The sequence below is a fragment of the Hemiscyllium ocellatum genome, chromosome 6, assembly GCF_020745735.1.
Source record: "Hemiscyllium ocellatum isolate sHemOce1 chromosome 6, sHemOce1.pat.X.cur, whole genome shotgun sequence".
Lineage (NCBI taxonomy): Eukaryota > Metazoa > Chordata > Chondrichthyes > Orectolobiformes > Hemiscylliidae > Hemiscyllium > Hemiscyllium ocellatum.
In genome coordinates, this window is record NC_083406.1 from 15,108,241 (window position 1) to 15,128,665 (window position 20,425).

The window sequence follows — 20,425 nt, forward strand, 5'->3', positions numbered from 1 at the left end:
AATAGTGAAGTAAAGTTAATAGATTTGCAAGTTCAGATGATGTGCAAAATGGAGGCAGCTGCTAACCTACATGTTGAACTGTGATCACGTCACAATGATTGTCCTCAGTACCATCCCTAGGAAACTAAATTAAACACATATCAACCTCACACACAAGTTACATTCTGCTTACTCACTTAACACAATTATTTATTCAGAAAGAAACTTCAATGTCAACATTGAACACCTCAACCAGAGAAAAGAGGAAGGATCAGGGCCAAGAGTGCTGCATAATGGGAGAGAGTGTCAATTGGTTAGAGGGTCAGAACCAAGAGAGTGCCTCTCCGTCTGAGGCTCAGAACCATAATAATACCACATGGTTAGAGGAACAGGACCGAGGGAGTACTGTATTGTCAGAGGGGCAGTACTGAGGGAGTGTTGCATTATCTGAGGGAATGCTGCAATGAGGGTCAGTACTGACGGAGTGTCACAGTGTCAGAGGCTCATCAATGAGAGTGTTTTTGTGTCAGAGTGACAACTGAGGCAATGATGCACAATTGGAGGGTCAGAATTGAATCAGTAGAAGGTCAGTACTTAGGGAGCACTCACTGTTGGAGGGTAGGTGCTGAGACAATGCTGAATTTTCATAACAGCTACTGTTTAGTGTCCCATCAAAAAGGAGGCCACTTCTTTGCTCTCAGGTTAACATAAATGATGTCATGGCACTTTCCATGGAGAAATAATGGGATTCTCCATTTTATCCTGGCCAATATTTATCCCTCAAACAACGGTGTAAGAGCAAAGTAGAAACATGTATAGGAGGAGAAGCTCCACAGGTCTGACAACTTCTGTGGTGTGAAAACAGAGTACATGTTTCAGATCCATTGACCCTTCTTCAGAACTGGGTCCGTTCTGAGGAAGGCTCATTGGACTGAAACATTAACTCTATTTTCTCACCACGGATGCTGCCAAACCTGCTGAGTTTCTCCAGCTATTTCTCTTTTTGTTTCAGGTTTCCAGCATCTGCAGTTCTTTGCCTTTTTTGCTTACAAGATCAAAGTATTTGTCTGTTAATTTCATTCCTGGTTATGGAAACTTGCTACACTCAGTGTCAGTTTTAACAGACTGCAACAGTGATTACATTTCAAAAGGACTTCATTCATTGTGAAGCATTTTGGATATCTAGAGGTCATGAGTGAGGCTATGGAAATGCAAGTTTGAGGTAGAAAAGCAAATGCTTGCTGAAACTGTATTTTCTGCATTTCATATACATTGAAATAATAGCAATCAGAGTCCTCCAATAGTTCTTTCAGAATTACTCACTTGGTGCATTCTTCTAAAGACTGAACAAGGTTTTGTTGGAAAGAGCAAATATCCTCCAGGTTGCCCATTAAATATCCCATGTCAGTAGAACTTAACCTGCAAACAGACAAAAAAATGATTTTAAATCAGCATATCCGACACATTATCACCTGCCTGTATTTTGTTCAATTTGTTCTCATAATGTGGGTGCCACTGACAAGGTATCCATTTAATACCTTTCCTCAACTAGCCTGAGTACTGGTTTGTAGCGGTTAAACAACTCGCTACACATCTTCAGACTGAACAACACAGGTATGGTACTGGAGTCACATATAGGCCTGGACTGGGTAAGTGACTCAAGATTCTATTGCTGAAGGATATTTGTGAACCTACTGGGTTTTTGCTCTAACTCTCTCGCTTTACCTTGCTTGTCAGACATGAATCTCAGATGAACCGCAACTTTTCTAGCACTGGGAAAACTGAAGACATCGTCTCCATTCCTTATCACAAAGATGTACCTTTTCCACAAAGACAGTCTACTCCACCTTCTTAATATCATCCTTCTCCAAATCTACTTTAGCTACTCTGTTGAAACTATGCTTTTGTTACCTCTATACTCATCTCTTCTGGCTGGCTTCAAACCTTACATTTAAATTTTCATTCATCCAAAACTCTACAGTCCATATCCTAAGTTGCACCAAGTTCTACTCAGCCAACACCCTGTGCCTACACTCTGTCCCCTGTAGACTTCCAAGCCCCAGATACACTGTCTGTAACAAATGCTAAACAAACATAGTTATGATACAAGTGAGCATCTTACAGAAAACAATGTGCTTAAATTTAGCATTAAAAAACATTGAAAACAAAGTCACAGAAATTGGTCTCACTTATCACTGGCTTGCAGAGGTCGCAAGAAGGTTGACAGAAGTATCGTTAGCTCCTCTGCATAATCGCATTCTATTTCGAGAATATTCTGCAGCACCTGCAGAAAAATAAAGTTTCAGGACACAAACGCAATAAAAACTGAGAAGCAGTAAAAAAAATGTTGCCATGATGAAATACTGAGAATAAAGGAGGGCAGAATGGTGAAGAGGAACTGTTGCCTTTCCACAGCTCACACTGATGCACTCTCAATTAGAGAGTCCGATGGGATGGGCCCAGCAGATCAGTTCCATGTTTGGGGCCAGGAAAATCAGGATTGATGGGTCAGAGTGACTCAGTCACTGTACCACAATGGTGAGATGGCAACTCAAACTCATTCCAGGTTCCCAACTCTTTCTCTTTGGCATTCCTTATCAATTTATCTTTCAATTTGTTAGTAGCCAGTAAAACTTCTTGATCATTAGGGAGTTCCAATTCTCTGACCTACTCTGTGGTACTTGATTTTTGTTATATTATAACTTCCACATTGCCTCCTATCTCCCTCTGGACAACTTCTATAATATCACCCCCACTCCTATGATCCAAGTTCCTTTCACCAGTCTGTGATCTTTTCCTAGGACCACAGTTAGTTCCAGAATTGATACTGCATATTCTGCTCTCAACATGTTTAATTAATTTTGCCAATCCATTGATCTTAGTTTCTGATCCTCATCCTGTACATTTTTCTCTGTTGTCCCTGTTATGGCAACATTCCCCCATTCACTGGCTCCTTCTGGTGTATATGTGACTCTAATGCCAATGTTTGAAAGCTCTCCTTTGGGACAAATTGTCTTATTCCATTCTCAGTATCAGTGTGTCCATATTTAGTCAGTCTTTTGTCTGCTGTAACCTGCTCCTTGTAGTGTAGGTATGAGGTGTGCATGGTGCCTCATTATTTTCTACTACTTGTTCAGATTCTTTATATGTATATGAAGTGTCAATTAACGTCAAGTTATGCAGTCTAACTATTCACTTGCCATGTTGCAAATGGCTGCCTTTCCATCACTACCTTGACTTTATCTGGCATTTCTCATTTGTAATGTACCAAGTCTCTGAGTTAAAATTTATTTCCAATGCCCTCATACGACAATATAAGGCTCACCGAGCTCTCGCTGAAACATCAGCCTCAGGTGCTCAGAAAGAAATTGAGCTAACTGTGGTGCCTTCCCAAGCCAGGGGTGACCATTCATTACCTATAAAAATTTTTGGATTTTCCTAAACTAATTGACATAGTCTGCAGCTCTCATGCATTTGCAGTGAATTATTTGCAGGGTCTGCCTACACAGAACAGATGTTAGTTAACAACTTCAATGGTCCACCAAGATTTTATGACAGAATCAGAATAGCTGAGATGCAGAAGATGGCAATTCGGTCCATTTATGGAACTTTCTATCTATTATTATATGATTTCTTCCACAAAGTTAACTACTTAGAGAGACTGTTGCTCTACTGTGTTCATCACCATAGTGTTCAGCTTCTGATTCACCATTAGCAAGTTTCACCTCAAGCCAACTGCACACCCCCATTGTCAGTTAGGAATTTAGCAAGTGTGTGCAGTCCAGTCCTGATCCATTTCTCCATTATATCATGCACAATGACTTGGAGTCACAGAGTCATACAGCATAGAAAGAGGTACTTCAGTCTATGTTAACCAACAAACATCAAACTACACTAATCCCTTGATCAATAGTCCATGCCCTGGCATTTTAAATACTTATCCAGGTGCTTCTTAAATATTGTGAAAGTACTTGCCTCAAACATCCTCTCAGACAGAACATTCCTTATATCTACCACCCTCTGGGTGAGTGAAGAGGATTTTGCTCAGATCTCCGCTAAAACACTTACTTCTCATCTTAAATTTATGTCCTCTGATCTTAGACATGTCTGTCTATGCCTCTCATTATTTTGCATACCTCAATCAGATCCCCTCTCAGCCTCCTCTACTCCAAGAAAAACACGATGTAGAGGTGCCAGTATTGGGCTGGGGTGGACAAAGTCAGAGGTCGCATGACACCACCACTCCGAAAGCTTACGATTTCAAATAAACCTGTTGGCCTATAACCTGGTGTTGTGTGACCTCTGACCAAGGAAAACAATGCAGCCTATCTAGTCTCTCCTCATGATTGACATTTTTCATCCCAGGCAACATCCTGGTGAATTTCCTTTGCATTCTTTCCAATGTCATCACATGCTTCCAATAGGGAATGACTAGAACTTCACACAGTATTTCATCTGCGGCCTAAGCAATGTCTGATGAAGTTGTAACAAAGCTTCCAAGCTGCGATATTCTATGTTCCAGCTAAAGAATGCAAGCATTCCCTATACCTTCTTCACCACCCTCTCTCCCTGTGCAGTGATCCCTGCACTTACTTTTTGTTACAATATAATATTGTAAATTTTCTAGATCTAATTGCTATGTTTTCGAACAGGAAGTTTTTCTTTCTTTTCTGGAAACTATTTTCTCCCTGAAATCTTTTTGAATATTTCTGACAACTGTTCCAAACATGTGTTTTAATGCCAGTTAATAGTGTAAATTAATCCTTAGCTCAATTCAACAATTTAAAAATATTGAATTAGGAACTTATAGGTAAACTTTTCCAATCTTGTGTACAAACTGTTAAATTTCATTGAATATTCTTGAAAAGAAAATCCAGCTTGCTTTCTAATGTTTTTCATGCATAAACTTCAGCAGAATTTCCAAACCTTCTAAAGTTTCCAATTGTTGAACCATTAATACGGAGAATACAACTTGTTTTGCTTCAAAAAATATGGCTGGGGAGCCATATGACATTTCACACTTGGGTTCAGCCATTTTTCTCCAAAGTAATTCCAATTCCAATTTTCTGTCTGAAAGGAATCTTTGTTGCCAATCTCCAGCCTCAACCAACCATCCTTTACTATCACTGCTAGTAGAACAGATTCCAAGCCAGTCTGGCAGACTGTAATCAGGACATTTTGGGAAGAGAGTGTATTGACTTCCACAGTCTCACCCCTCTCATTCTACATAAACTGTCCTACGTGTTCCATATCACACTCAGAAAATTAATTGTCGAAATATGCTCCTTTTTAACCTTAAATAAAAGCATTCACAAGCGCAACAATGGGATGAACCATTAACACTCAATGACTAAAGGGAGTGGGTCTCAGTCCTGCCAAGCCCTCAATGTTTACAGCACCCTGCAAGTCAAGGCACATCTTCTCATTCAGCTAGATAAGCTGCATTGCCTCAAACATTGAACCCTGCAGCTGAAGGCACAAAGACAATGGGGCACAGACCAGGCCAGGCATACTTGACTGTTAGATCCTGTCTCAACCAAAGGAGCCATTGTGAGAACATGCTGAAATCCAAAACTCAAAATGCATTTCTATAGCACTTTTTGCAACCCCAGAACATTGCAAAGAACCTTACAGCCAATGAGGAACATATGGAGAGTAGCTACTACGGTAATGTAAATGCAGCAGCTAATTTGCACACAGCAGAACCCCACAAAAAAATTGCAAAACTGAACAGATAATCTGTTTTAAAAGTTGTTGTTTGAGGGATAAATGTTTGTCTCATTGCATTGCCTCATATCCAGGAACTCTGCAGCACTTCATGCAGGCAGAGTGTGAATCTTAATTTTACTCTATGTGATAAACCCATCCATCCAAATTCAACACAAAACAATGAAAGCTGCTGTATAAGACAATGAATCACAGCTGGAGTGTTCACTTTACAATTGCTACAGTCCTGTTCCATAACTTTAGCCCAGTCATTCAGAATGACGTGAATTACTGAAGAAATAATAGATAGTGAACTCTTCAAATGCAAGAAGTGAAGTCTCCCTGGGCACAAATACTTCAAACTAATGCAGTTCAAGAAAGACTGCATTCATGGGACAGGCTGCTTTTTATTCATTTTGTCTACCATTACAAACTGTAATCCTGATCTCAGCAACTGAAATATCTTCATTTGTGGAGCTGAAAAAAAATTAGTGCCAAGATTCAAAGTGAGGCACGTTTGGTAGGGCTGATCCTGCACTATCTGACTGGAAAAAAATCACATTGACTAACCCTCCCATCATTGAAAAGGTACAAGTGGTGCAGCTCAGGGACCCCAGTCAGACTGTGAAACTCCTACTAAATGTAAAGATAGACAAATGTGGACAATCTGGACCATGATACGTTGGTGACATACTAAATAAAAATACTGAATTAGCTCAAGTAACCTTTATAAAGGATTAAATTGGAGATGAATTTTGAGTTTTAATGCTATTAGTCCAATCACTCCCTTCATATCTCCCCAAAAAAGGTGTCAGCATATATTCAGTTACTGTCCATGTTAACCCAGTGACTGAGGTTCCACTTAGAGTTCACAAACAGGCTATTTAGCTGTTCAGTCTATGCTACTTTATGCACCACATATGCCTCCTCCTACCCTACTTCAACTCTTGTTGTTATCATTCTATCCATTTCTCCCTAATGCATTTAACCAAATTCTCCAATATTAATTGTAATATTCCATCAATATTGCTTGACTTAACCATTCCCTGTCATAGTAAGTTTTGCATTCCCTGGATAAATAAGTTTCTTTCAAATCTTATACTGGATTCATAGTGACTATTTTATATTTAGTGCCTGGATTTGGTTTCACCTACTAGTGGAAATTTTTATTTTTACCAGATTAACACCCTTTCTTAATCTCAAATCAGATCACCCCTCGTGACTTCAATTTTCTAAAGAAAAAGTTCCCACCCTACTGCGCTTTTGCTGATAAAGATATTATAAAACTGATGAATTTTAAAAATATTTTTCCCATTAGTAAACAACAAATGAGTGGCTCACTGTAACCAATATGGACCAGATGCCTGTCGAGCCTGTTTCTTCATTCAGCATGATCACGGTGAATCTTAGCTTCAATGCCACTTTCACACTAACTCCCTATGTTCCTTTGGTTCCAAGATGCCAAAAGTAAGCTTATTTAGTCTTAGTTTAGGTAACTACACAGAGTCCATGACCTTCTGGGGTACACAATTCCAAAGATAGAGTGGGTGGCGATGGCCTTGTAGTATAATCGCTGGACTGTTAATCCAGAGATCTAGGTATCTGGGTTTGAAACCTGCAACAGCAGATGATGGAATTTAAATTCAATAAAACAAAAAAAATCTGAAATTAAGAGGAATTTATAACCCTTTGAGGAAGACATTTCTCCTCATTATCCTGGGATAATTGTAAGTTCCTCTGCCAGGAGTAACACCCTCAGGTCCTTAGAGAACCTTCTGTGTTTCAGTGAGATCACCTCTTACCTTTCTAAGCCCCAGACGTGATGGGTACAATTTACTCAGCTTCTCACCACAAGGAAACCTCCTTATGCTAAGGATCAAACTGGTGAGCCTTCACTGTACTGCATCCAATGCACATGCTTTGCTACCTATCTCAGGAATCAGCAGCTTGCAGTGTGTGCACGTGTATTGCTTCTGGATTGAACATTGCTGGTTGTGGCCATAGAGGGAGCTTCATGATTGATGGTGCACACTACAGCTGATAAATATTGCTTGCCCAATGTTGATTGATTTTTTTTTCCCTTTCTGTGGGCTTTTTTCTGCCATCTGGTCATTCCTTTCATCCTTTACTTTTCCCATGCCCTTCCTGACTGCACATCTCCAGAAGCCTTTCATTATTCTGAACCCCAGAGAATTTATATCCAATTTAGTCCATGTCTCATAAAAGGGCAATCTTTCATTCTAGGGATAAATCTGTTGAACGCTCATTATACTGCCCCCAACAAATCATAAAAGTTTAGAAAGCGTAAAGTCGCAGAAAAGCTAAAGAGTTAGCATTTCAGACACCTTTAAAGATGATAGCACAAATTAATAAAGCTATATAAAAGAAGCAGCTGCAATTTTTGGCATTATAAATAAAGACATCAGGTCAAAACGAATCATTGTTGAAAAGCAGCTGAGGGACAAGGCAGGCAAATCGTGACCAGTATCAGCAGATCTGCCAGCAATATAAAAACTAACATGAACCTGGATCTCAGGAGAGACGGATTAACAATTCCAGATGACACAAAGAGAAAATGCATGACCAGCTGGGAAAAGAAGTGGCAGTGACTAGGGCTCAGCAAACAAATTAATAGCTCAGACAAGTGGCTGTCAGGTTAAGGTTGAGGTGATATATTTCAAGAGGGAGTAGAGAGGAAATGTAAAACAGGAACACAAGAAATACGAGGAGGTTTCTTCCTTAGAAGGAAGTTAAAGCGATGGGAAAGGTGCAGAAGAGAAGTGAGAGTTTACAGATATAAAGGCAAACTTTAAAAAAAAACTGCATCCCCTCCTAGAAACAGCGAGTGTAGATCTAGCACACATGAAGGCCCAACTGGGTCTTTATGAGAGATATAAAACACGTTAAGTATAAGTCCACCCTGGGTACCAGTATAAAGCCTGCCACAGAGAACACACAGCAGATCTTACATCCCCCTCTGGTTTTGTTTTAATCACGGTTCTCTTGGCAGTCACAGACCTGAAACAGTAACCCTGCCTCTCACTCCGCAGCTGTTGCCAAAACCCCTGAGTATTTCCAATATTGCCTGTTTATTATTTTGGATCCACATCATCAAACACAACTTGGCATGAAGAGTTGTGAGGTATTTGATCATACACAACACCAGGGCTATATCCCTCACCCCTGCTCCCCACCTTCATCTGTTCCTCATGCATTCTTGCTGCAGTGGGATCCCACTCTATCTTTCTCAATCACCTTTCCAGCAGTGGGTTGCTCACAAACCATGTTACAGATACCGAACGACATAAGACTGGAGTTTGTTAACTCCACCTCACATTATCCTGACAGTTGTATGCTACAATAATAATGAACAAGTGGGTGAAACACAGACTAAATCTCCAACAATTCTACAGTTTAGGTGAGGACCCTGCTCACCCCACCACCACCACCACCATCAAGGAGAGCTTTGGGATGGTCCAAAGTCACCTGTTCCTCTCAAACAGGCTGCACTCAGTATGTCATGTCTCAAATTACACATAGACTATGTCCCAAAATACAGGTGACACAATCTGACAGATTATTTGTATTAGAATGAATTAATTCTTACCGTTTCTATTCACAAGAAGGCCTGTTTCAAAAACGTACCCTTCATTGAAATATAAAATCGCATTCACATTTGAAAGAATCAATACATTAGCTCTGTTCACTTTCACTGCTCATTGTGTAATGAGATTGACTCATCAGGTCCTCAATGACTCTCCCTAACTCTCACTCGGTTGCTATCTAGAAAATGGCAAGTACAGCCTTTGAGCCCTACCTAAATGAACACTGGGCTCAGCTTGGTACAATTCTTTATTACTGACCCCTCCTTCAGCATGCACTGCAGCTCAATGAGACAGTTGGAAATTAAGTTCATTAGAAAAAGCTGGCTGTCCCTTGAGGCCAGTATTTATTTGCAACGGAATGAGTGAAATCTGCGGCAGCTGATTTGGCATGGGTCGACACTGGCTTTTATTGCGGTTCCTTGGCTCTTACATGCTGTACTGGGCCAGCTTCCTAATGCCTTGCAGCTCCACTAGTTAGGCTGTGCTGAGAAACAGCACCTGCTCCTGCATAGACCAATCAAACCTAGGCCACAACCACATACATGGAAGCACATCAGCTGACGGAATAAACCTTGCAGACAATCAGGTCGCTGGCTTATTTGAAAGAAAATTAAGAATTGCACTTGCACAGAATCATTCTTGATCTCAGTATATCCCAAAACAACTTCCAGCCAATGCATTTCTTTTCACTGTTTCAACACAGCATGCACAAAATATCCCACAAAGTGTTAAAGGCCAAATAATCTGACTCAAGGACATTGATTAAATGGATAAATATTGGTCACAAAACTGGGGTGAATTTCCCAATTCTGTTTTAAAACAGTGTTGTGGGATTTTTTCTATTTCGAGAGAGTAGACAAGGACAAACGGCACATTGAACAATTCAGGACTCTCTCAGTGCTGACTCACCACTACTGATTTGGACAGCATAGCCTCCCTCAGCACTGTCCTTTCAATATTACTGCAATCCCTCAGCACTGACCCTACGACTTTATCATTAATCTACCAACAGCACAGCACTCCTTCAGTAATGACGTCAATTTTCCTGCTCCTCGGATGCTGCCTCACCTACTGTGCTTTTCCAGCACCACACTGTCAACTCTAATCTCCAGCATCTGCAGTCCTCACTTTCACCCCTAACACTGCAGCACTGTCTCAGCACTGACACACTGACAGTGCTCCCTCAGTAACGACTCTCTAACAATGCAGCACTCCCTCAGCACTGACCCTCTGACAGTGCAGCATTCCCTCAGCACTGACCCTCTGACAATACTGCATTCTCTCAGTATTGCCCTTCCACTCCCTCACTGCTGACCCTCCAACACTGCATTAACGTACACCTTAGTACTATACTTGAGGTGCCAGCCTCTATTTTGTGCTCAGGTTTCGTAAGTGGATGCAGAACCCTATCCGCCTGACTTAGAAAATGAGCTTCATGTCCCTGATACTGCAAGGCAAAAGTGAGGACTACAGATGCTGGAGATCAGAATCTAGATTAGAGTGGGGCTGGAAAAGCACAGCAGGTCAGGCTGCGTCTGAGGAGTAGAAAAGTCGACGTTTTGGGCAAAAGCCCTTCATCAGGAATCTGATGAATGAGCCCTGATGAAAGGCTTTTTCCAGAAACATCAATTTTCCTGTTCCTTGGATGCTTCCTGACCTGCTGTGTTTTTCCAGCACCACTCTAATCTAGTCCCTGAATTTACAGCTGACACAGAGTGTTCTGACTGAGATTCTCTGCAGCACCCCTCATTATCCAGAAATTAAACAAACTGGATGATGGGGGTAAAATGAGCTGCAAAGTCACAAATGCTCCTCTCTCTTGAAAGGGAATTTGCTTTCCTGGGCCTTCCCGAAAAGGGAACAATTCCAAGAGGTCACTGACTCCTGCAGTCGGATTGTGCTTCGAGGCAGGAGTCCAATTCTGTAGATGTAACTGAAGCCCTGGAATGAAAATATCTCCAGGCCAAAGCTCCTCAACAAGAACCCCACACCTCAAGTCCTAAACCCCAATATCTGATCCCAAACCCCCATTCATCATTCGCTCCATAAAACCCAGAGTAAACATCGATTCAGCTGAGCTGTCTTCTCAAATATATGTTTTCAGATACATGCATTTCGAAACAAAGACAGCAGATCTTCTACCTAATTCTCCAAACAAACTCCCTCTTTCCCCATCTTAAAAAGTAATATTCGCCTGGGCTAAGGCTGCTATACATTAGATATTGAGACACCAGCAACATTCTCTGCCAGTGCTATATAGCTATCACCTGATTTCCTCGCTCTTTCTGCCTCATGTCCAGGCTGCTACAGGAACCCATGAAACATCACTGGCCTCGATTCAAACGCCTCAACATCAGGGCTATTACAGCCACACAGCAGCACTCTCTTTACTGTGTGCTTCAGTGATCCACTTCAAGGCCACAGCATCCCAAAATCTGCAGATTCCAACAAAACGTCCAGCAGCTCAGCACCCTGCGGTTCCCTCGACCACACAGTCAGTACATATCTCATAAAACCACACAACACTGTCTCAGAAACAGGGCCCAAGGTACAAAAAAAAACAGCCTCGAACAGAATGGAACTGAATGACCTACATAAGAGATGAACCGTCACTAGCTGGCAGGCACAGAGTCACAACACAACTGTTCCAAATGTCCTCAAATCAACCCATAGGATTTTTTAAAGGAAAGTCAGACTCCAGCCACTACAGTTATTGGGTGGAAAATCAGGAGGTGAATGTTAGCCTCCCAGCACCTGCTCCCCTCGCACTGATCTCAACATTATAAAGTGTAATACTGCGATTAAATCACCAATCCCATGCTGCCGACAGTAAGCCATGCTCACAGAACCACAGGCTGGAAGAGACCTTTCATCCCACTCTCTCAGTAAGTTAGATCATGACTGACCTATATCTGAACACTATACACTGCGCTGGCTTTGTAACCCTTGGATAGCTAAGATACCAGTTTTAAAATTACCGTGTGACACCCAATGTCAGTAGCTATTACAGGGAGGGATCTGGAAATTTAGGGAACAAGAGCCTCAGATCTTTCTAGGAGTGTTTCCTGACACCAACCAGCCTGGATTTATGTTTAAATTTCAATTTCTGGATTGCCCCAGCTTAAAGGTAAGATTTTCTCTTTTCTATTCTATAAAATGCTTTGGAACATCCTAAGTCTGTGAAAAATGCAATAACTTTTTTCACTATTTTAAACATAAAAATTTCAATTTTAGATTTCCATTAAACCTTCAATATTCAAAAGAACATCAGGTAAAGTTACGCAGCCTCAGGGGATGGGATACAACTTGTAGAAAGGCACAGGATGAGATACAATGGTCTATCTTTGCTTTGGGATTGGGGGGTAGGGGGAACTGGTTGTATTGAGAGTCATGCCAGACCATCACCGAGAGTGGAAGACAGTGCCACTTCTGAGGTCGCTGGACAGAAAGCCTGCTTGGGGAGTCTGGCACCATATAAAAGTTTACAGATAAAGATGAACACATAAAATTTTCACAATGCTCTCATCCTCTTATCATCCATGCTCCCATACACACTGTCCTGCACACACCTAGTGACCTAGATGAGCCCATGTGCAGGGAGTGTCACCAAGTGTACAAACTTTAACTCTGGGTTTCAGAGCTCGAGCAGTGGCCAGAGTCACTGATGTGCATCTGTGAGGCAGCAAGCCGCAGGGGCAGCACATTCATGGAGGTGGTCACACCACAGGCAGGCAAGCTGGGAATGTGTGACCGCCAGGCTGACCAAGCAAATAGTGCAGGAACCCCAGACGTTCCATGCATGAACTGGCTTTCCATTCTGAATATCGATGAGAGCAATTGATCCTAATGCAAGCCTGTGCCACGATGGGTGGCCCCAGGTGTGCACTAGGGGAGGACGCAAAGTGGGAGGACAGCACTAATAGAAGATTCTTCAGTTAGGGGAACAGATGGGTGGTTCTGCAGGTGTAAGTATGTCTCCAGGATAGTTTGTTGCCTCCCTGGTGCGAGGCAAGGATGTTGTAGACCTCTGAGGAAGAAAAAACAACCAAAGGTCATGGTCCATATTGGTACGAATTACATGGATGGAAAGGGGCATGTGGTCTTATGAACAGAATTTAGGGGAGCTAGGTAGAAATTAGTAAGTAGGACCTCTAAAGTAGTAAAGATTACTCCCAGTGCCACAAGCAAGGGAGTACAGAAATGGGAAAATAAGATAGTTGAATGCATGGCTGGCAAGATTGTACAGGAGGGAGGGCTTTAAATTTCTGGGACATTGGGTCTAGTTTTTGGGAGACGGCAGCTGCACAATCCCGATGGATTGCGTCTGAACAGAGTCAAGAATAAGTTCCTTGAGGGCCACTTTCGCTTGTACTGTCAAGGAGGGTTAAGCTAACGCAGCAAGTTGGTGGAAATCAGGAGGGAATATCAGAAATAAATAAGAAGGTGCATGAAACGCAGCAAGTGGCAGACAGTACTGAAATGGTCAATAAGCAGTTAACGTTTGAACGAGGAGTGAAGGAGAAAGTAGTGAGTTCTAAATCAGGGTCACACTGTGCGGAAGTGAATGCACAGAATATAATTAGTAAGGTTGGTGAGTTACAGATTGCTATATGAGATTATCATGCTGAGGAGATATCTGGCTAAAAGAATGACAGGTCTGAGTGTCATATGTTATTGGCTATTAGGTGTTCTGGAAAGATCGAAAGAAAGGAGAGGTGAAGTTTTTGGTTATGGGCAGCATCCAAAGGAGGCCTAGCAAGGTGCAGCTTTTGAGACTGGGGGAGGCACAATGATTACTGTACCATAGGGTTTAGAATGATTGTGTAAATGGTCAATACAATATATGAATAATCAACCAGCGCAGAATCAACTCTTTTTATAATTCATTCATGGGATGAGGGCATCTCTAGCTAGGCCAGCATTTATTGCCCAGAGGGCAGTGAAGATTCACCACATTCCTGTGGGTCTGGAGTCACATGTCGGCCAGACCAGGTGAGGACGACAGATTTCCTTCCCTAAAAGGGCATTAGTGAACCATATCAATTTTTTTCGACAATCAACAATGGCTTCATTGTCGTCATTAGACCCTTAATTCTAGATGCTTTATCAAATTCAAATTCCATCATCTGCCATGATGGGATTCAAACCTGGGTCCCCAGATATTAGTTGGAGTTTCTGGATTAATAGACAAGCAATAATACCACTGTCATTGCCCCTTTAATGGGGCAAGAACAAAACGGAGGCTAATAGCTGAGAACCAAATCTTGGTAGGAAAAGAATTAGCTAACAATGGACATCAAACAGGAGATGATTCAGGTGTGGTCCAAATACATTGAAGATAAAACAGTTGAGAACAAAGCTGAGTGCAGAAGATTCAGGAGGGAGGTAAGGAAACAAATACGACGTTGTGAAGAGAGATGGCTGAAAAAGACTGGCAGCTATAATAAAAAGAGATCTCAAATTCTTCAACAAGCCCATTAATAGTAAAAAGCATGACAAGAGGAGGAGAAAAGCTGATTAGAGACCAAAAGGATGATTTTCAATTGGAGGCAAAAGCTGTGGTGTTAAATGAATATTCTGTATCTGTCTTTATCCATGAGTCAGATCCTGCCCAATCCTGGTGACAGAGCGGGAAGGTCAGTCGCTATCTTTAAGGTTGATAAGAAGGAAAGGTTAGGTAAGCTATTGATTCTTAAAGTTGATGTGGGCATGATAAGATGTATCCAAGACGGTAAAGGAAGTGAGAATGAAAGTTACAGAGATAGTGACAAATCTCCTGCATTATTCCCTGACTTTGGAGCATGGTGCCAGAGGATTATAGAATTGCAAACATGATTCAGAAAGGTCTTAAAGATTGGCTCAGCAATTACAGACCAGCTAGTTTATTCTCACTGGTGGAGAAACTTCTAGAAATAATTGTTTGGGATAAAATTAACAGTCACATGGAATAATTCAAATTAGAAGAGGCAGCATGGATTTGTTCAGGGAAAATTGTACCTAATTAATTTGCTGGAATTTTTTGAAGAGGTAACAAAAAGGATTGATGAATGGAAGTGTTGATGTGGTACACATGGACTTTCAAAAGATGCTCGATACAGTGTCATACAACAGACTTGTGAAGAAAGGTCAGGGTCATGGATTCTTTTCACAAAAACATGATGGAGTTTAATTTCAGTACCAGCCATACAGACATTTTAAAAAAGACTGAATTCTATGGCCGAACACTATCCACGGAGTGCAATGCTCCCATAATTTAGTCTGATGTAAATCCAATAAGTGATTTTTGTCTAGCTGTGGAAGCAGAAAGTAACTAGGTCAATCACACACAGCATGCTGTCACTCTGAAAGCTGTTCAGGATGTTGGGGACAGCTGGTTGGTGCAGGGACATGGGGAATCACAACTCTCATTTGCCTGATGAGACAGCTGGTCATTTTTCTTGTCCAGGTAAAAACAATGACTGCAGATGCTGGAAACCAGATTCTGGATCAGTGGTGCTGGAAGAGCACAGCAGTTCAGGCAGCATCCAAAGTGCAGCGAAATCGATGTTTTGGGCAAAAACCCTTCATCAGGAATAAAGGCAGTGAGCCTGAAGCGTGGAGAGATAATCTAGAGGAGGGTGGGGGTGGGGAGAAAGTAGCATAGAGTACAATGGGTGAGTGGGGAAAGGGATGAAGGTGCTCAGTCAGGGAGGAGAGGGTGGAGTGGATAGGTGGAAAAGGAGCTAGGCAGGTCGGACAAGTCCGGACGAGTCATGGGGACAGTGCTGAGTTGGAAGTTTGGAACTAGGGTGAGGTGGGGGAAGGGGAAATGAGGAAACTGTTGAAGTCCACACTGATGCCCTGGGGTTGAAGTGTTCCAAGGCGGAAGATGAGGCGTTCTTCCTCCAGGCGTCTGGTCGTTGGGGAGCGGCAGTGGAGGTGGCCCAGGACCTCCATGTCCTCGGCAGAGTGGGAGGGGGAGTTGAAATGTTGGGCCACAGGGCGGTGTGGTTGATTGGTGCGGGTGTCCGGAGGTGTTCCCTAAAGCGCTCTGCTAGGAGGCGCCCAGTCTCCCCAATGTAGAGGGGACTGCATCGGAAGCAACGGATACAATAAATGATATTAGTGGATGTGCAGGTAAAACTTTGATGGATGTGGAAGGGTACTTTAGGGCCTTGGATAGAGGTGAGGGAGGAGGTGTGGGCGCAGGTTTTATAGTTCTTGCGGTGGCATGGGAAAGTGCCAGGATGGGAGGGTGGGTTGTAGGGGGTCGTGGACCTGACCAGGTAGTCACGGAGGGAACGGTCTTTGCGGAAGACGGAAAGGGGTGGGGAGGGAAATATATCCCTGGTGGTGGGGTCATTTTGGAGGTGGCGGAAATGTCGGTGGATGATTTGGTTTATGCGAAGGTTTGTTGGGTGGAAGGTGAGCACCGGGCGTTCTGTCCTTGTTACGGTTGGAGGGGTGGGGTCTGAGGACAGAAGTGCGGGATGTGGACGAGATGTGTTGGAGGGCATCTTTAACCACATGGGAAGGGAAATTGTGGTCTCTAAAGAAGGAGGCCATCTGGTGTGTTCTACGGTGGAACTGGTCCTCCTGGGAGCAAATATGGCGGAGGCGGAGGAATTGGGAATACGGGATGGCATTTTTGCAAGATGTAAGGTGGGAAAAGGTATAATCCAGGTAGCTGTGGGAGTCGGTGGGTTTGTAAAAAATGTCAGTGTCAAGTCGGTCATCATTAATGGAGATGGAGAGGTCCAGGAAGGGGTGGGAGGTGTCAGAGATGGTCCAGGTAAATTTAAGGTCAGGGTGGAATGTGTTGGTGAAGTTGATGAATTGCTCAACCTCCTCACGGGAGCACGTCCATCTGATTCCATTGTCTGTGTGTCCACAGACACTAGCAATACTAAAACGTTGCTGAATACCCACTTGGGCAGTAAAGTGAACAGGGTAATTCAAATAGACTATGAAAGCAATCGCTAGACGAAACAAAAGTTGTTAATGCAAGGTGCATATTGCACTCAAACATTAGATATTGAACTCAGTGAATGATGTTCTCTCATGAATCCAGCATATTGGTGCTGTAAGTGGTGATATATAAACTTTTCCCTGTACTCATTTGAGTACATGTGCCAATAAAGTTAATTCAATTCAATTTAATTCATATTTTCAATTTTTTTATGGCTGGGACTGACATATGGAGCATGGCAAAGTCACATCCCGTGGTCAGTGATGTGAACACTGTACTGACATACAATTCAGTTCTCCCAAGGCAGGGACAGAACAGAATATCTCCTGGCCAGAAAATCTCGCTGTTCATTGACATCACCATTTAAATGTACAAGTGCCAGCAGCAAACATTCCGATGTTGAACTGGACGCAGGATCCTATGTGGAAAATCCTCCTTTCTCAGCAGTTGGGGAATCAGAATGCTAGAAGTTTATATCACTATAATGGCTGGGGCGAGAACAGCAATTGGGGCAGCTCCATCTCCTTCCACAGTCACAAACAGGAGAGATTGTAATTTCATAAAGCTAAAACATTATCCAAGCAAACCTGATCTGTTTAGTTTCTGAATAAAGTCACAATAGCAAAAGCAGAACACAGTTGCTTGAAAGTAATTACCTCCTCCAACCTTTATGACCTTTCAGATGTGATCTTCCATTTGTGGCATCAAACTCAATCCTGATGTAAATCCCTCCACTAATTCTATACTTTCAGCTGCCTGGGCCTAAAGCTTAATAAATATCCTCAGTTTTATCTCCTCCTTTAGGATTATCCTCAAATCTACCTCTTAAGCTCTTTTGACCATCTGTCTATTATTCTCTCATATGGTTTAGTGTCAAATTTTGTTTCTTAACACTTTTCTTATGCATCTCGGGATGTTTTGTCACATTAAAGAGAACAGAAAAAATGTAAGATTTTGTTGCATCTATTTCATTTCATTGGCAAGGGAAGTTTTGTGAGTACATCTGGCTGAAGCCCATTTTAACTTTACAGTATGTATTTAATGTACATAAACATTTTAAACCATAAACTCTCACAGCGCATAAGAGGGCCTTTGGCCCATAGAGTCTCCACTAACAAAAACAACCAAGTCTGCACTAGCTGAAAATGTGTTGCTGGAAAAGCGCAGCAGGTCAGGCAGCATCCAAGGAGCAGGAGAATCGACATTTCGGGCATGAGCCCTTCTTCAGGAATGAGAAAAGTATGTCCAGCAGGCTGAGATAAAAGGTAGGGAGGGGGGACTTGGGGGAGGGGCGATGGAGATGTGATAGGTGGAAGGAGGTCAAGGTGAGTGTGATAGGCTGGAGTGGGGTGGGGGCGGAGAGGTCAGGAAGATGATTGCAGGTTAGGAGGGCGGTGCTGAGTTCGAGAGATTTGACTGAGACAAGGTGGGGGGAGGGGAAATGAGGAAACTGGAGAAATCTGAATTCATCCCTTGTGGTTGGAGGGTTCCTAGGCGGAAGATGAGGCACTCTTCCTCCAGCCGTCATGTTGCTATGGTCTGGCAATGGAGGTGTCCAAGGACCTGCATGTCCTTGGTGGAGTGGGAGGGGGAGTTGAAGTGTTGAGCCACGGGGTGGTTGGGCTGGTTGGTCCAGGTGTCCCAGAGGTGTTCTATGAAACGTTCCAGTTTCCTCATTTCCCGTCCCCCCACCTTGTCTCAGTCCCAACCCTCGAACTCAGCACCACCTTCCTAACCTGCAATCTTCTTCCTGACCTCTCCGCCACCACCCCAACTCCGGCCTATCACCCTCACCTTGACCTCCTTCCACCTATCGCATTTCCAACGCCCCTCCCCCAAGTCCCTCCTCCCTACCTTTTATCTCAGCCTGCTGGACACACTTTCCTCATTCCTGAAGAAGGGCTCATGCCCGAAACGTCGATTCTCCTGCTCCTTGGATGCTGCCTGACCTGCTGCGCTTTTCCAGAAACATATTTTCTTCTCTGATCTCCAGCATCTGCAGTCCTCCCTTTCTCCTCGAAATCTACACCAGTCCCACTTTCCAGCACTTGGCCCATAGCCTTGAATGTCATATCATTCAAGTGTTTTCTTTTAAAAGTTGAGATTTTCCACTTAACTACTCTCCCAGACAGTGCATTCTGCGTTCACAGTACCCTTTGAGTGAAAAAGGTTTTCCTGAAATTCCCTTTTAACCTCCTATCTCTCACCTTAAAATTGTGCTCCCTTATTAATAGTCCTTCAGCTGCTTTCTATTCACCCTCTCTGTGCCACTTATAACCTTATACACCTTAGTTTGGTCCCCTCTCAGCTCCAAAGGAAACAACCTGAGCTTATCCAATCACCCGTCATAGCTAAACTGCTCCATTCCAGACAATATCCTGGGGAACATCTATTGCATCTCCTCAAGTGCAAACACATCCTCCTTATAATGAGATGCCCAAAACTGCATACAGTACTCCAGCTGTGGACTAACCAAAGTTTTGTACGGTTCCAACATAACCTCCCCGCTCTTATAATCTATACCACAGCTGACAAAAGCAGATATCCCATTGCTGAAATATTTCATTAACCTGTCCTGCTGCCTTCAGGAATCGGTGAACAAGCCCTTCAAAATTCCTCTGAGGTTCCTGGTGTCCTGCCAATCATTGAATACTCCCTTGTTTTGTTATTTCTTTCAAGTGCATCGCTTCACACTTATTAGAATTAAATTCCATCGGCCTCTAATCTGCCCTTTGACCAATCAGCCTATATTCTCCTGTAAGCTAAAGACCTTCTTCCTCACTGTCAACCATCCAAGCCAATATCAGTCTCTTCTGCAAGGTTAGTTATCCTTCCCCCATTTCTCTACATTGTTTTAGTGTATATCTATGTGCTGAAACTGTGCTTCCTTCATAGTCATGGATGTGAACATTGCTGTTGAGGCCAACATTTATGGTCCATGCTGAATTGCATCTAAGAAAATAATGGTGAGGATCATGTTGAACTGCTGCAGTCCCTTTGTTATAGGCTGTTACGGAGTGTGTTCCAGGTCATTAACTCAGCCACATTCAGAGAATGGCGACACATTACTAACTTAGGATAATTTTTGGCTTGGAGAAGAATTTGCAGATGCTGCCCAGCCATTCGCTGCTGTTGACCTTCGGGGTGGTAAAGATTGCCACTTTGAAAGGTGCTGCTGAAGGAGCCT

At 42.8% G+C, this 20,425-nt stretch overlaps 1 protein-coding gene across 1 annotated transcript in view; it reads right to left on the reverse strand.

The window, feature by feature from the left end:
• The window catches only part of LOC132816363 (rho guanine nucleotide exchange factor 7-like), a 136,371-nt gene that overhangs the window by 51,707 nt on the left and 64,239 nt on the right, over positions 1 to 20,425 (reverse strand). The window contains exons 7-8 of the mRNA XM_060825825.1: positions 2,169 to 2,263; positions 1,303 to 1,398 (exon numbers count right to left, since the gene is read on the reverse strand). Of these exons, the coding sequence (XP_060681808.1) occupies positions 1,303 to 1,398; positions 2,169 to 2,263 (191 nt within the window). The remainder of the gene's footprint in view (positions 1 to 1,302; positions 1,399 to 2,168; positions 2,264 to 20,425) is intronic.